Source organism: Leopardus geoffroyi, chromosome E1 (genome assembly GCF_018350155.1).
Source record: "Leopardus geoffroyi isolate Oge1 chromosome E1, O.geoffroyi_Oge1_pat1.0, whole genome shotgun sequence".
Taxonomy (NCBI): domain Eukaryota; kingdom Metazoa; phylum Chordata; class Mammalia; order Carnivora; family Felidae; genus Leopardus; species Leopardus geoffroyi.
In genome coordinates this window covers 3,034,710-3,051,670 of record NC_059330.1, presented here as the reverse complement: position 1 = coordinate 3,051,670, position 16,961 = coordinate 3,034,710, and the positions used below count along the sequence as shown (strand labels likewise).

At 53.9% G+C, this 16,961-nt stretch overlaps 2 protein-coding genes across 16 annotated transcripts in view; one reads left to right on the top strand and one right to left on the bottom strand.

The window, feature by feature from the left end:
• MYH10 (myosin heavy chain 10) overlaps positions 1–2,272 on the top strand; it is a 135,084-nt gene extending 132,812 nt beyond the window's left edge. For all 7 annotated transcript variants that reach the window (XM_045490374.1, XM_045490370.1, XM_045490369.1 and 4 more), the window contains one exon: positions 527–2,272. In XM_045490374.1, the coding sequence (XP_045346330.1) occupies positions 527–671 (145 nt within the window). In that variant the 3' untranslated portion in view covers positions 672–2,272. The remainder of the gene's footprint in view (positions 1–526) is intronic.
• Positions 1–16,961, bottom strand: part of NDEL1 (nudE neurodevelopment protein 1 like 1) — a 97,527-nt gene that overhangs the window by 34,345 nt on the left and 46,221 nt on the right. For 6 of the 9 annotated variants that reach the window (XM_045490379.1, XM_045490377.1, XM_045490376.1 and 3 more), the window contains one exon: positions 16,735–16,886. In XM_045490379.1, coding sequence (XP_045346335.1) covers positions 16,735–16,886 — 152 coding nt within the window. Of the gene's footprint in view, positions 1–9,125; positions 10,352–13,709; positions 13,745–14,118; positions 14,407–16,734; positions 16,887–16,961 lie in introns of those variants that run through there. The other 3 variants (XM_045490384.1, XM_045490383.1, XM_045490382.1) reach the window with 3 other exon arrangements.

The window sequence follows — 16,961 nt, the reverse complement described above, 5'->3', positions numbered from 1 at the left end:
TCCGTCCTTGTCCGGGCATCCGCGGCAAGGGGGCCCCGGTGCCACCGCCCTCCTCCCCACACGGACTCGGACCTGCCCCAGAGCCTCACTCCGTCCCTCAGAACGTGCCAGCACGGGCGTCAGCAAACAGGCCGTGCGCTGCTTTGTGCACAGCAAGCTAAGAAAGGGTTCTAAAAAAAGCCAAAACAAGAACGTGCCCCAGAGACCTTCCTGGCCCCCAAAGCCTAATTAAAACACGGACTGTCTGGCCGCTGTAGAAATGCTGCTGCTTGGTCAGCAGGTAGGACCTTGCCTCTGTCCGTCTTCCTTCCCGTCTCTGTCCCAACAGCTGGCTCGGGCGTCCCAGACCGGGGCCCTCCCGCTGGGTGCACCCCGTGCTGGCGGGGGTGCAGGAGAGGCGGCCGCAGAGCCTCTCCTGACCCCGCCCGCCCACCCCACGCGGCGTCCTGAGGAAGGGCGCCCGGTTCGAGTCCGGAGATGGCGGAACGACCGCACAGCCCCGTCGTCTGCTCTGTGTCCTCTCCAGGCGGGGCGGCCCCATCAGCTTCTCCTCCAGCCGGTCTGGCCGGCGTCAGCTGCACATCGAAGGGGCCTCGCTGGAGCTGTCGGACGACGACACGGAGAGTAAGACCAGCGACGTCAACGAGACGCAGCCGCCCCAGTCCGAGTAGAGCCCCAGGAAGCCAGCGGAGGCGGTACAGAGGGACAGTGGGAACTCGGCCGGCGCCAGCCTGCCTCGGGGCCTCCCACACGTTGAGGAAACTGGCGAGCTCTGGGATTCCTTCCTGAAAGATCAACTGTGTCTTAAGGCTTTCCGGCCTCCACATACTGCATCCTGCTTCAGATTTAAGTACAGTTGCTCCCCTTTTTATATATATACGTACACAGAACCTACACCTATTAAACAGACTGTCTCATCCTCGCATCTATTTTCCATATATCCACCAAGAGACCATTTTATAATCCATGTTAAGAAGAGAAATCGTTTTCCAGACAAACTCCAGACCCTCGTTGCCAGTCGCTGGGTTATCGGGGGGGCAGCCCTCCCCTTCCCCCCCCCCCCGCCCCCCGTGGCTGCCCAGTCGCTCTGCATGCTCTCTGTCGACAGACAGGTAATTTAGTTCTGTGTTCATGTGGCCCCTGACTCCTCAGCCACATCCAGTCTCTTAGAACATTGTGGAACGTAAGCTGCACTCGTATCTCCTTGTATTTCCTCCGAATAACGATCGACACTATTTCAGTGAGCAAACTGTGAAGGGGGCTTCGGAAAGACCAGGAGGGTGGGTCGCGTTGGGGGGAAGCAGCATCCGTTCGGGGTCACCATGAGTTGGCCATGTCGCCACATCTCTCCCTGTGATCGGTCCCCGGCCAGGGCCGGTCTGTGCGGCTGCGGGTGGCGGTCCCACGTGGACCCTGAGCCCCCCAGGCCCTGCCCGTGCACTCACTAGTCCTGGTCCAGGCGCAGGTATAGCCCCGGGCAGAGGGTGGTGCAAAGCACCCCCCCCGCCCCCCCCCCCCCCCCCCCCCCCCCCCCAGCCAGGCTCGCATGCCGACCTTTGCAAATTCAGCCGCTGCTTTGAGCCCAAAATGGAAACAGTAGTTTTGTGTCCCAGACTCACTCCAAGTTTGTCAAGGAGGTTTTACCGAACCTTGGGAACCGATGTCATCTGCCTGAATGTTGACATGCCCGTGGACGCGAACCTTTTTTCATTTCTCCTCCTCCCTTCCCCCCAGACAGTGTTACAGTGAACATTTAGCATTCTGTTTTTGGTTGATAGTTAAGCAAACTGACATTACAGAAAGTGCCTTAGACACTACAGTACTAAGACAACGTTAAATACATTATTTGCCTCTGTAACAACTTACTGTATAAGTTCTGACTTGGCTTCATATCATGTACCTCTCTAGTCAAAGTGGTATTATAAACATTCAGTGACAATGAATCAGTGTTAATTATAAATCCTTGATCCTCTGCAACGTGCTTGAAAACACCAACCTTTTGGGTTAAAAGCTTTAACATCTGTTAGGAAGAATTTGTCATGTGGGTTTGGAACCTTTGGTTTCCCCCCCTTTACGAATTGTACTGGCTGTTGACCACCAGACACCTGACTGCAAAGAATCTTTTTTCTTGTATTCCCATATTTCTAGACAATGATTTTTGTAAGACAATAAATTTATTCATTATAGATATTTACGCCTGCTCTGTTTACTTGGAGGAAAAAGCACCCGTTGAGAATAAACAGACCTCAATAAACGACAATAATCGTGTAAACGTGGCATCTGTTTTCATCTTCTGTTCTCAGCGTCCCACCTGGGCTCTGACTGGAGGCTGTGAACTCCAGACTCTAAACGCGGCCGGCCAGGCCCGCTGTTTCCGAGGGCGCTGTGCTCCCAGAAGCTGAGGGGTGACGGACTAGCTCTCTGGGCAGGCTTGGCTAGGAGTCCGGCTCACACAGTGGCCCCAGCGTGTGGACACGTGGCGGGGGGAAAGGGCCGCTGGGGCTGGAGACCCAACGGTTAGTGGAAAAGGGGGCACTTCAGGGCTGTGAGATGAAGACTTCAGGAGGGTTTCAGGCACCAACCAGTGCTCATTACCGGATTCCGTGTTTCAAGCGGTTTCAGACTGTGGCTTCGGGCAGGACATCCGCACATGCTTTGGGTAGAGGCGCCCGGGTGGCTCGGTGAAGTGTCCGACTTCGGCTCGGGTCACGATCTCCCAGCTTGTGGGTTCAAGCCCCACTTCGGGCTCTGTGTTGACAGCTCGGAGCCCGCTTTAGATTCTGCATCTCCTGCTCGCTCTGCCCTCCCCAAATCCTGCTCACGCTCTCAAAAATAAAAAAACAAAAAAGGGGGGGGGGTGCACCCGGGTAGCTCAAGTCAGTTAAGCGTCCAACTTCGGCTCAGGTCGTGATCTTGCAGTTTGCAGGTTTGAGCCCCGCGTGGGCTCTGTGCTGACAGCTCAGAGCCTGGAGCCTGATTCGGATCCTGTGCCTCCCCTCTCTGCTGCTCCCCTGCTCACGCACTCTATCAAAAATAAACGTTAAAAATTTTTTTCTTAAAATGCTTTGGGGAGGATTCAGGGGTGAGATCCAAGGGCAGCTTCCCTAGTGTGGGCCAATGAGGAGAGGCTGAAATGAAACACGAGGGAACACACAACCCCCTAGAGAATGTGGGGTTTTTTTTCTATTCCGTGACAGTCTCCGGTCAGGCCGGTTCTGGTTGGCCAGGCTGCCTGGCTGTGGTGGGGATGTAATAAAAAAAAAAAAGGCAAAAGCACTCCCTCTGCCCTGTGTCACTACCACACAAGAGGAGGAGTGCAGTACCATGTTTCACGCGTGTCCTCACCCTCACGTTCAACATCCCACCAGGCGTCTGTGGAATTGGAGCTTTTCGCAAAAAGCAGGAACCCTTGCCTGGTGGCCGGCTTAACTGGTGTTACGTCGACAGCGGTAACGGTGTTTCCCACGCCGCTCGGCCGTCCCACGCCAGCACAATCAGGAGACACGTCACCTGCGTGGACCGGTCCCATTCCAGATTCCACAAAGATGTTCGCCAGAAGGAACCTCTCCGAACAAGCCACCGCTTTGTAGTCCAAGGAGAGGCAGCCCAAGGAAGAGGGTGTGCGGGAGCGGGGCTCCGAGCGCGTCAGAGACTCAAGCCAGCCAGCTGCTACCCAGCAGGGGCCTGGCACATCGTGCGGAAGATTTCAGGCCGGACCGGGGAAGCCCTGTCCTTTGCCGAGATGAGGTTTAGACGCAGTCGGGCTCTGCTGGGGTTTTATCTCTGAGCTGTCATGCAGAACACGGCAGGCGCTTCCTTTTTTAATGCAGATGGCCCAGAGATTATTTTAATTTGCTTTAGTGGGGATGACAGACCTGTCCCTAGCCTGGCTGGCTTGACAGTATACTTTTTTTAATGTTTTTATTTTATTTTTGAGACAGAGAAAGACAGAGCATGAGCAGGGGAGGGGCAGAGAGAGAGAGAGGGAGACAGAATCCGAAGCAGGTTCCATGCCCTGAGCTGTCAGCACAGAGCCGGACACGGGGATCGAACTCACAGACCGTGAGATCATGACCGGAGCTGAAATCGGACGCGTAACCGACTGAGCCGCCCAGGAGCCCCGGGAGTATACTTCTGAAACCCCGCCATCAGAGAGACCAGCCCTGTCACATTTCCGTACTGCCACCTATCTTCTCCATCCCTGGAAACCCCAACATCGATGAAGTATGGGCCAGAGCACCAAACTTGCTCCCAGCCGGCCCTCCCTATGGCTCTGGGTCTGACCGACCTGTGGCCCCTTCCTCCTGAAGCCAGTGTGGTCGGGACACAGAGGTGGCTGTTGTCAACGCTGGGGAAGAAAAGTGCCCACAGTTGTCACACTCCAGGAAACACCACACCCTGTCAGGTGGAACTTGACCACCTCAAAAAAAGAAGAAAAAAAAAGAAAGAACCCATAGTGGAACAGGCCGTGGGCTGGAAAGTTTAGAAAGTGAGACGGTGGCTTCTCTCCCCCTGGTTCCAGGACAGGACGTGAAGCCTGCAGCTGAGACCAGAGCCAAATCCCAATCCGCAGAGGCTTCCAGTCACCCTGGGAGGGACACGTCTGCACCAACAGCTTTCCTGCATCCCAAGCGTTGACTAAAACGCCGTGTCCTGTGCCAGCTGGGAGGACCAGCCGAGGACCCTGCACGCCAGGCTGCCATTGGGGAATCTAGCAAATCGCGTGAAGGGTCTCATGCAATTCTTGCCAGAAATCAAACGCAAAACTCTCTAACAAGGATGCGGAACCAGAAATTCGCATCTGAGTAAGTCAGCGAGGTCTGTTTGTTTTTTGAGTAGCCTAATGGCTCCCTCCCTGCTGCCCGGATGTCATGAAACCTTATTTAATGACGTCACGTGACACAATCAAGACCGTGAAACACTGGCTCTGACAGAGCCCTCCCTCGAAGTGCTGTGCTGCACAGATTCTGAGATGCCCATGTTCTCACATATGGGCATCATCTCCCACGATCGCCATCAACAAGGGGCAACTGTGACCTTGTCATCGCCAGGCTCCTCCTGGTCAGGTCGGGAAAGCCCGACATCAGACCTTGCAGAGTAAGTATCAGCAACTTAGAAGAAACTTCTGGAGCCAAGAGCAAAATAAAGCTCTTCAGTAGTGCTGAACGTCACCAACGCCCACCATGGCCCAGAGGACGACGCTGTTTGGGGAAACACAACAGAACTCTGGGCGGTGACAGTTCAGAGCGCCGGAACCACAGTGCAAAATTTCAAGAACACCTCTTCTGTTTTACTTTTTATTGACGAACCGTGATACGGAAACGTGCCTAAAGTGGTCAGAAAGAGCTCTTTCGATAAATATAAAAAGTCTAAACGAGCATTTCCCTTGGCGCAGTTTTCTTAATGGGTCGCAAAATAAAGGTGTATCTTACAGGTGCTGGGTTTGAGATTCTAGGAGATTCTGGGGAGCCTGAGGGGTATGTGTATTTTTAACTTGCCCAACAGGGACGGCCAGTCGGCCGGCAGAGGTCAGGGAGCCCCTGCTTTGTGCTCCCGGCCCGAATTCTCAGCACAGAGGTCTCCGGGCCAACTTGGCCCAGGAAAGAAAATCTGTTGGGTCACTTCCATTTTGAAAAATGAATTTGGGCAACTTCACAGGAAACTGTAAAACACACAAACTATTTGCATCTTTTTCTTTTCTTTTTTTTTTTCTTTTTAAATAAAGCTGCAGACAACACGCTCATCCGTGTCCGTTTCCCAGTGGCTACTCCCATCCCCGTGTGTTAGCACGTCCGCACGCCCACATCTCAACGGCCCCGTGGTATCCTGTTCAGCTACAGAGTCCTCCTGACCACTCCCCGGCCATCAGACATTCACGTTAATGCCGCTGAGACTGTTTTATTCGTCCTTACTGCTATGGGCGATTTTCCCAAAAGGAGAAAGAGAAGAGTTTTCCTAGCAGATCACACTGCTACACTGATCAAAAGCTTTCAGAGAGTAACTTAGTGACACCAGTAATGCAAAAGTGTACCTATTCTCCTAAATCCTAGGTGACAACGGAACTTGATTTTTTTTCCTCCCTGGCTAAAGCAATCACTATCTTTGAAGACCAAAAAACCGTGTTTCTTAACTCCACCGACTACCTACAGGGAGCAACGGGGCTCTGAGCTCATTCAGACCTCACTCTCCCGACCGTGAGTCCAAGCGCGTGCCAGAGAACCTACTGCCCAGGCCTGCCAGCCGAGCGCCCTCCTCCCTCGCCTCCCACCGACGGATCGTGACGGATCGTGATGGGGGTATTAGAAAACACCCCACAGACGGGCAGATCTGGGTTCAGCGTGCCTCGTTTCCCTCGGGGAGGCTTCAGAGAGGACAGGAAACCCTAGCAGAAGACCTGTGGGGGCAAGCGTGACTCTGAATGGCCAACCCCACGTGGTCGCCCGGCCCCAGCACCTGCAAGCTGTGTTCCCGTTTCAAATTTGCCTCTTGACTCGCGCTAGCTATAAAGGAAGTCCACCACGTTAATCCTTACAAAAGGGCTACCGCATTCCGTGTATCATGTTTTTAACTGCCACGGGACCAGTTTTCAGGTGAGACGCGTGAAGTCACAGGGAAGTGACTCACAAACACGCCTCCTCACCCGGCCCCCATTTTTAGGAAAGACTCAAGTAACAAGCCTCCGTTTTTAAGGTCCAGCGAATGTTCTCAATTTGCTTCAAACTTTGGGGCAAATATCGACAGGAACACAGTCGATGAAGTAAAGCTGGAATGATGAAAAGGCTCATCTTAGCGTCCTCTAACCTCACTGCTGGGACCCATCCCCGGGCTGGCCTCGTTCCCACCAGCAGCCAGCAGCCAGGCAGGACGCTCTCCGCCCCCGGACACCTCCCCTTTCCCAGAGGTGCCAGTGTCCACGTTGGCCCTCAGAAGGCCCGGCTGGGAGAAGCAGAGTCGGTACCCGACCGGCACAGGCCTGGGAGACCAAGCTTGTGTGAGCCCCCGCGGCTCGCGGTTTCCAAGCAGCCAAAACCGGCTCATCTCCTGAGACACGAAACAGAGTCGAGGCCAGCCAGCGAGGCCCCAAGCCTGGAAGAGTGGAGCATACAGCAGAAAAGACCCAAGCTGGTTTCCAGTCCCAGCTTTTCTGTGACCTTGCTGTGTGAGCTCAGGCCCGAAACGGAAACTCTGCGCCCCCCTTCCCATCTGAAAGCTGGGCTGAGCCAGCTCTTCTGCTCTCAGGCCACCTGTATCTCGTTCTCCCGTCCTCTCCTGAGCTCAGCATTACACCTCTGGCTTCTGCTCTTAACTGAGTTGATGGGGTGCAGTTTCTGAAGCAGAACACTGGCCCCTGCTCGCCTGTAGGAAGGCGTCTGGGGAGCAAGGGGTGGGGACGGGCGGCGAAGCTGCGTGTCACTACCTGGGGGGACCAGCGCAGGGAGGGCTCGCTCCTCAAGGGTTCGTGAGAGCCAGGCTAAGCAGGGCATCAGGAGTCCTGGCGAGAGAGCACACTGAGACGGGCGGCTGACGGCTGGATGGGCAAACAGTCCAGGGTCGGGGCGCCTGGGGGGCTCAGTCGGTTAAGAGTCTGACTTCAGCTCAGGTCACGATCTCATGGGTACGTGGGTTCGAGCTGCGCGTCGGGCTCTGTGCGGACAGCTCAGAGCCTGGAGCCTGCTTCGGATTCTGTGTCTCCCTCTCTCTCTGCTCCTCCCCTGCTCACACACTCTCTCAAGAATAAATATTTTTTAAAAAGTCCGTGGTAACTTTCATGCCTGGTGACATAACGTACTATCTGAGCAAGTACAAAGTAGCCTCTTCAGCCAAATGATCCAAACGGAAGGCGGAGGATAAGACCAAGAAGTCAGCCGGCTTCCTCAGGGGCTCCTGTGCCAGGGGCCGCTGCAGCTACAAAAACACCCAAAAATACGTGAGGGTCTCCTCCTGAAGCCTGCAGCTCACACGGCCCTTTCATGGACCTGGCCCATGCTCTCCTGGACCCAGAGGTGGCAACATCTGGTAAATGACAGACACATGGGTTCCTGCAGCCAGCGCCCCCCCACCCCCCAGTCCTCACTGACCAACAGTCTGCAGGGGATCATCCCAGGGGCGTCTGGCTGGAAGGGAAGTGAGAAATCATCTGGGAGCCAGGGGCCAGGATTCAGGGCTCAGGGACTCATCCGTGCCTTAACTGCATTAGCTCCACTTCTGTTTTCCATCTGAGGCTCCTGCATAAATACAGAGACCTGCTAGGTCCTTAAACCTCTGATCGGATCCAATCCTTGCAGAGATGGTTGGGATAGAAGCTGGGAGTAGAGACGAGTTCTCTTCGCAACTGCTCGGCCGGCGCACCCAGGCCCAGCACACCCAGCACCCCGAGGGTCTCTCGGGGAGTCCGCTTACAACACAATCTCAGAACCGACTAACAGGATATACCTGCCCCGTACTAACAGAAGAAATTTTTACAAAGGTATCGGACTTATTCATGTTTCTTATTTGCTTACAGATTGGATTCACTTTTCATTCACTTACAGTTTTAAGACTACAGACTATCTGGTTTATTTCCACTCATCATGACAAGCATTAGGGTTCAGAACCTGACACATTCGTACAGCCGCCCCAGTCTCCCCGTCCCTCAAATCCAGTCGCTTTGTGTCTTTGCTCCCAAACACCCGGCATCTTCTCTCACTTGCCAACATCCACCTGAGGGATGAGGAGAGAAGCCCAGAGCCAAGTGACATCCAGCCCCAGAACACGGACACATGTCCTAAAAGCAACACATCCAGAGGGCGGGCTCCTGGATCCACCACCCTGTCCCTCCCTCCTCCCTCTTCCCAGACCACCATGTGCAGCCCCGGGCCTTCCTGGAAACTCCTGGAAATCACAGCTACGAGCAGAGACCGGCACCAAGAACCAGCATGAGAACACCTGCATCAGACACCTCCTGGGGAGACCGCCCAGCTTTTCTTTGCACCTCCCCCGCCCCCACCCCCCACACACACACACACACAGCTGCCATCTGTCTGCACACCTCGAGTCGGAACCCAAGGGACATTTCTGAACCTGGCTTTGCAACTCTGGTCTTCTCTCCCAGGCTGGCAGAAACCCAATAAAGCAACCTCAATCCGTTTTGTTTTGGTTTTTTCTGTGAAATTTATTGTTTCCACATTAAAAGACTTTTTTGAGGGGAAGTATTTTCTTTTAACCACATGATGATCCTATGCAGCTGCCCAGAGTAGGACACCATCGTAAGTCATTAACATGCCGTGTGAGTTCTGAATAAATAAAAGCTACAAAGCCCAAGTTATATACAAATATCTTAGGCGATAATGTTTACAAACCTATGTACAATAAAACAAATGTAAACAGTAAATGCAGCATGAGAGTAATCAAGATGATCGGGAGCAACCACTTACGGCCAGTCTGCCCACCAGAAGCCCCCTGAGTGGGGCCGCGCGACGCTTCCTAACACAAGTGGACAGGCCCTCAGAGGACAAAACAAAACGCCCTGAAAGATGTCGCTTAACTGAAGGACCAGAGAGCTGGCAAGGAGGCTGCCCCCGCCCCTCACCCCGAGTCTGAGGCACACAGATGAGGAGCAGATGGTGCCCGGCCCCAGAGGCTCCCGCTAGCTGGGGTCCAGACGGGCATTTCGCTGCTCTGGGAGGCAAGTCTATGGAATGATAACCGCTAAAGTAAAATCAGAAGGTGCAGAAAATGTTCCCTAATTCGGTGACCTTCCCGACCCCCGACCAGCAGCAGGTCACACGGTGGGGAGTGGAGCTGGAGAACACGCGATCATGAGCGCTGAAGAAGCGTGGGCGGGAGCTGGGGGGGAGGGGCGGGGGCACGTGTTGACCTGATCTGGGGGAGACCTTCTAGAAGGTCGGCAATGTCTTAAACACAACTAAACCCTATCCGTACAGCTGGGTGGGAGCTATGGGGCAGGCGTGATGATGATGGGTACTTCTGCATCCAGTGACCAAGGAGTACACGGACGTGCCACCTTGTGACCCACAAAAGTGCAATCATGTGAGACCAACGGCACCACGGCGAGAAGAGAAAATAGCCAGTATTGATATCGCGCAGAGTCCTGGGGCCAGGCAGGGCCCAGCAGCCGCCGCCGCATGCAGCCTGCCCTCTGCCAGCCGTGGGGAGGCAGACGCAGGGGCCCAGGCCGGGCCCAGGCACCGAGGGACGAGGCGTGGGTGTCCTGGGCTGTTGGAGGAGGACAGGCGCCCCCACCCGGAGGCCGGGCACTCACACACTGAGAGGCAGCATACCCGGTGCTGACGATGGGCGCGAGGAGCCCAGACCAGGAGGAGGAGGCGCTGGGTCAAAGCCGTTTACTGCCCTGTGGGGGTGACCAGAGCACAGAGGGGAAGGGAAGGGAGGGGAGGGGAGAGAGAGACACTGTCATTTAAAATCACTCGACACCCGACAAGAAATGCACGTGCCCTCTACGGGCACTCCCCTTCCGGCCCACAGCAGGATCGTGGGGCCAGGGGAGAGAGGCTGCCAGGAAGGCGCCAGCCGGTCAGAGCCTTGAGAACTCGGGGGTGCCGGAGCGAGATTACATGCTCCCCGCTCGGCAACTCCATCCTGCCAGCCACAGCCCTGACCGCTCCCCTGCAGAGCTGGGCTGAGTGTCTGCCAACGGGGAAGTCGCTAAATAAATGATGGTGCAACTCAACAATGAATTCTATACGGCCATTAAAAACACATGCCACAGCCTTCTTTAATAGCACGGGGAAATACTCAGAACGTAATTAACACTAGGTAGAACGAGCAGTTACCGACCTGTATGTGTTCAACGACGTGAAGGAAAAAGGTAGTTACGTGCTAGATTCTAAACTGCAACCTCTTATATAAATGGACGTTACTTCTAGGCAGCTACAGCTAGAATGTGCTAGAATGTGCGGGGAGGGGGACGCTACACATATATGTATATAAAATCATAGATGTTACGGAAAGAAAATTTAACGAGTTACTCTTCCTCCATCTGGGTAGCGGGTAAATTTTGTTTAATACTTTATACTTTTTCTTTGTTTTCCCAATCTCCTACACTACACGTGAATATCTTAACAAGACGGAGGAAGAAGTAACTGTTAAACTGTTTCCCAAGCAGAGCCAGACAGGGGAGGCTTCTCTGCAGAGGCCTGAGTGCCGTGCCCAGCCCAGCCCAGCCCCCAGAGCCTGCAGCCAGCACCCGGCACCCAGGCCCAGAAGGTGCAGAGTGCCCCAGCCCCGCCCAGCGGCCCCCACAGCCACAGGAAGCAGCCAGCGAAGGAGCTCAGGGCTGGAACCTCTCTCAGGAAGCCACGCAGCCCTTCCATACTGAACACACTCCCGGGGAATCCGCCCCACTAGCGATCTGAGAGGTGCAGCCAAGCGCGGGGCCTGCACTGTGCCACGCGTGCCATCGCTGTCCCCCGCCCCCTCTGCCACCACCTGCTCATCACCGGGGTCCGGGGAGTTGAACACGGGCTCAGGGAGAGAGGTTCTCTTCAAAGGAACGAGAACAGACACACACACCCTACAGGTTCATCGTTTCATACACTGAAGAAGCAACTCGGAGAAACGGGCATGCACAGAGACGACAAATGACCCTGACCGCTCTGAAGAAAGAGTTAACATCTGAACTCTGAAGTAACCAAGCTCAGGGCAGAGATGCTGCCTTTGGAATCAAGCCGGGTGCACTCAGACCAAGAGCAAGAGGAGGGGCTCTGGGAGGCGTGACCCCCCCCCCCCACCTCGACTTCCTCCCCCAGCGAGCACACCCAGGAGCTCCCCTTTCCTTTCTGGGCTCGGGGAGGGCGGACATCCAGGCTTCATCACCTGTGAAAACTTCAGATCACCCTCTCCATTCTGCCTGTGACTCTCCTCAGGGCAGGGCCGCACCCCGCCTGCCACTGCAGCCTCCACGGGACAAGCCCCGGCTGTCATTCAACCGGCCAGTCCCAGGGCCCCAGGACTCACTTCCTAGTCCTAGACGCTCAGCAACAACGAGGCAGGCCTCCGCTTTAAACACGTGACCACCAGACTCCGGTCCCAGAGCACGGCCCAGGCCCCGCTGGGCACCAAGCAGCGGCCGGCACCTGTTCCCCCAGGGACGTGCAAAAATCCCAGGAGAATGGCCCCACATGCAGGTTTAGGGCTGGGGTTCCTGCATTTTCAAGCTAGATAGACCTTAAAAAACGCCAAGTTCGTCCCTATCGTTCTATTACTAAAGAGACCAAAGCAAGCCCAAGCCCAGCCTAGGCTCACCCCGTGAACTTGTCAATGGGGGCGCAGGCCACATTCTCTCTTCCCTGTCTGCGCCTGGTCAGAGGGCACCTGACAGCCCTCGGCAACAACTCCGGTGCTCCCAATGCCGCCCGGCTCTAACAGGGAAAGCAGCAGTGCAATCCAGAATATAAGAGGAAAACAAGTAGGTGGGCGATTCCTCTGTGTGGGCAGAATGCGAATTCTTGATTTGAAGGCAGGGTGATGCACAGAGAGAGTAACAATCTGCCAGGGCCTCTCTGGGCACCTGAGTCAAGGTGTGGGAAGTAAAAGGCCGGGTGGGGGTGGGTGGGGGGCGAGGGGGAGGAGAAGAAAGAGGAAGGAAGGGAGGGAAGGAAGGAAGGAAGGGGAAGAGAGAGAAAGAGAAACAAACCAAAGGAAGGGAAAAAGGAAGGGGGAGGAGGAAGGGAGGAGGAGCAGAAGGAGGAGGCTGTCTGCCGAGGTCCTCTGGGGAACAGAAAGCTGTGCAGTGGGGAAAAGGCTCCAAGAGAAGCAACACCCCCCGCCCCCCACATCTGGTTTCAGGAGCAGCAAAAGAGCCAAAGGGACATGTCCCAGTGGAGAGGGAACGGGCAGGGATGGAGAACCAGATCTGGGAATCACCTACACCAAAAAGGTTCCAGAAGCTATGAAATGTCATGGTCTTACCACCATAGTCTGGTTCGAGAGTCTGAAAAATGGAGAATCTAGCTAAGGGCAGATACCAAGGTCGGCTGTAAAATGGCAACAGAAGAAGTGAGAAGGCGGACAGAGCTAGTCAGGAGGGCAAGAAACCTCTCGTGACAGAGACAAAGCACGGAGACGGAACCCTTCCGAGCAGCAAGGACAGGACGAGAGAAGGCTGGAGGTGCTGCGTGAGCGCAGGCTCCCGGATGAACGGATGCTCACACAAGCTCCAGCAGCTCTGCGAACTGAAAGGTGCATTCCTGACAGGACAGATCGTACACACACAAGTCCGTCTAGAACATTCCAGCATACTTGGGGATACACGAGTGTGGAGGAGAGAGCCCCCACCAGCACTGGCGCCTGCCTTGAGAAAACAGAGGGCTCCGGGCAGCAGGAAGAACCCTAGTCCCATGAAGTCGAATCAGATGTGATCCCCGGGCCTGACAGGGACACTCCACCCCCTGGCCCAGACTTCCAGCATCATCACCGCAACCCCTGACCCTACGTCACAGGGGTCACAGGCCTGCCGACCACAACGGCCCCAGGACCGCCACCACCAACTGTCTTGTCCTGCGCAGCCGAGCCAGTACGAAGGGGGACAGTCGGCCCAACGGGAACCTGACAGGCCACTCGCGGGCTGTTAAGCTGGTTAAAGCAGAGTCAGCCCCATGCAGTTAGTAACACCACTCTGTTAATGCGTCTTCCACCATATACCATGACTGCGAAAGAAGGAAAAGAGCACAGCAAACAAATTCAGTTACCCATGAACAACGTGGGAAATATGACTTTTTCTTGCCTAATAAAAAAAAAAAAGGAAAAAACATTACACAGTAATACAAGTACGATTTTCACAGCGTGTCCTCAAAGTGGTCTAGTCTACACCCACCTACACACAGCCCAAACGACAGGAGCCCGGCTTACAGACCAGGGTACATGCTACTACAGAGACGAAGCGAAAGCGGATGAAGAAAACGTTTTCGAGAGAAGTCTGGTGGCTGTGCTACACGTGAGGTTTCAACACGAAGGGCCACCAGTGGCTGGAGGACACGGAGCCATGCCGGGGAAAGAGGTCCAGCGAGCCACAGTCTAGAAACCGGCAGAAGCGATCAGACTAGATAAAACCCTGTTTCTGGGAAGCCCTCAGATTGCCAGAACTTACAGGATATTTTCAAATCACATGCACTACTGAGGAGAAGGCGGTATCATGTGGTTCCATGTGGTCAGGCCTCACTGCATCTCAGGATTCTGAGGGAAGGGGAGGGGCGGGGCAGGCACACACGCACGCACCTCCTCTACTGAAGCCCCTCCCTCACCGTGGGGCACTGGTAAGCTCAGTGACAGAGCCACAGACACACTCCTCCGGAGCGGGACGCAGGACAGGCAGGTTCCAGAGCCAAAGGCTTTTTAAAATGAAGTTTTTCCTGCTGCTCAAAGTCCAAGCTACACACTTCTACGCTTCTGTAAGAAATGGTGTTTTTTCTTTTAACCCACCAGACTGAAAAGTGGAACTGGGAGGTGGGATATTCCCCCCCCCCTTCCTTCTGCATCGTTAGATTTTATCTAGTCACTGCGGCAGCAGGAAGAAAGGCAGAGTTTAGAGCCAGGCAGGCCAGAGGGAAGCCGGAATCCAAGCAAAGGGGCAAGGAAGGACAAACACAGCAAAAGCACCAGAGTGAGCCTCGGGGATATGGCAACTAGACAAACCTAATTCCAGAAAGAGGTTAATATCCGGGTGTGTATGTACAATCCATATAAACTAAGCACTTGGGAAAAGGCAGGCCCACAATAAGCACATTTAATTCTTACCAAATAGTTCTATTAAAAATGTGTATTATTTAAGCCAAAACTAAATAGCATCTGTAACTGTTTCTCTCAGGAGGCACGCCTCCAGGTTCGGTTCCGAAAATAAAGCCTACGCGAGCACCCAGGATGTTCCTCAGGGGACAGGGGCTCCGCGATGGTGCCCAAAGCCCACGCCTGGTTCCAGGTTACTCCGAATCCTCCACAACTACCTTAGACTGGGTCCATCTCTGGGCATCCCTGCCCCGGGGCTCTGCATCAGCGCTCAGGAAGAAGCCAGGAGCAGTGACCCTGAACTGACCATGTTACACCTCCCTCATCGTGACTGTTCTAAGGACCCTCTACATACAAAGGCATCCCTCCAAGCAGTCCATTTCTGGTTCACGCCTGTTCTCACGTCACAGGGCATCCGAGGCAGGAAGTACGATGCCAGATAAAGACTAATAACTACTCTATTGCAGGTTAATTACAAGTTGCAAAAATCACAAGTTGGAAAAAATAATTAGGTACTGTTTTCATCGCTCAGGAAAACTACCCCTAAACTCCCCCTGTGAATGGTAACTTTCATGTAAAGTATTTATTTATTCCGCTTGCCATTACAGTATGAAAACAGGCACTCCTCAAGATTGCCTGAAACCCCTAAACCGAGGAAAATTAATTTTATACTTACGCTCCCTGAGGAATCCCAATGGTCAGAATGAAGCTCTGATTCATATACTGCTATTCTAGAACGTGCTCCTTACTGAAATGTGTATACTTGAAGGAAGAACTCCCGTAAGGGAGAGAGAGAACCCAGAACACTCCACAAGGGTGGACAAAAGGCGCTGTTCAGAGCGGACTGTGTACCACATCCAGTCCTCCCTAAATGTGCCATAGTGAGGAAAGCTCCTTTAAGAAACTGAAATTTCTGGAGGCGCCTGGGTGGCTCAGTTATAGTTGAGCGTCTGACTCTTGATTTCAGCTCAGGTCATGATCCCAAGGTCATGGGATCAAGTCCAGCGTTGGGCCCTGTGCTGAACATGGAGCCTGCTTGGGATTCTCCCTCCCTCCCTCCCTCTCTCTCTCTCTCTCTGCCCCTCCCCCCGTTCTTGTTCTGTCTCTCTTAAAAAAAAAAAAAAAAAAAAAAAGCTGAAAATCTCTAGACTTGCATCTGTATTGCTTTCATAGAACAAGAACAGCCTCTATGTGAGGTGACGTGGTCAGCCTACCCAGACCACGGTCCTAACCGGTTGTAGCTAAATCAAGGCACATCCAAAGGATAACCGTGCAGCGTCGGTCTCTTTCACTCAAGGTATGACAATATGTGCTGACATGGAAAGATCTCGAAAGCCTGAGTCGTGTAGGGGGCAGCAGAGCAGTATCTAAGGTACAGCCCCACAGACTCTCAAAAGCATGCGGCAGACGCAGGAGAACAGGACCCTACGTGCCTAGGAACAGGCGTAAGGGGGTTTACTCTCTAGGCACCTGTACCAGCTGGAACCCCCTGCACTGAGGGCGTACCACTGCTTCCAACTTAAGCCAGTTTTTTTTTAATTCTCAACTCCCCCAAACCACCTCCTCATCATACTGAACCGGTGCCTCCTGAACTGTATTTGATCCAGAGGGTTCCTATTTTTCTAAAACACAGAGTCCGCACGGTCACGACCACAGTGCTCTCGTCCACCCTTACCACAAACTGGTCGAGAACATCTCCCAGCCTTGAAGCACCCTGACGACAAGGACGGTACCACGGCCACCTTGAATGCCCAGAGCCTAACACTGCTGCCTTGCAAGAGTCTGCCTCCCAAGACGGAAGCCTCAGAGCTCCCAGGGCAACAGACTCCATGGGGACCTGAAGACAACAGATTTCAGGTCCCCTGAGATCTGGGTGACACCATCTCAGGTAGGTTTACCGGACACAGTTTACCTTTTCCAAGTTCAATAAGCTCACTTAATAACGTGCAACGTCACTGCTCCAAACTATCATTTAAAAGGTCCAAGACTTACCCTTTGTCAAAGAAAGACGTGTGTCCCGATCGAGGGAACTTTGTGCTGTCGCTGTTCATCAGCCCACAGTTAACATTCCCTGAAAGATAGGATTTTCGTGATGCCTGGTCCTTTGCAAAATTCCTGCAAGCCGCTAATTTGGATTCTAAAGCCTACGGAAAGAAGGAGGAATGATCTGGTTGTCAAAACAGTAGCTGTACATAAAAATCTGCATTTTAAGACACTTC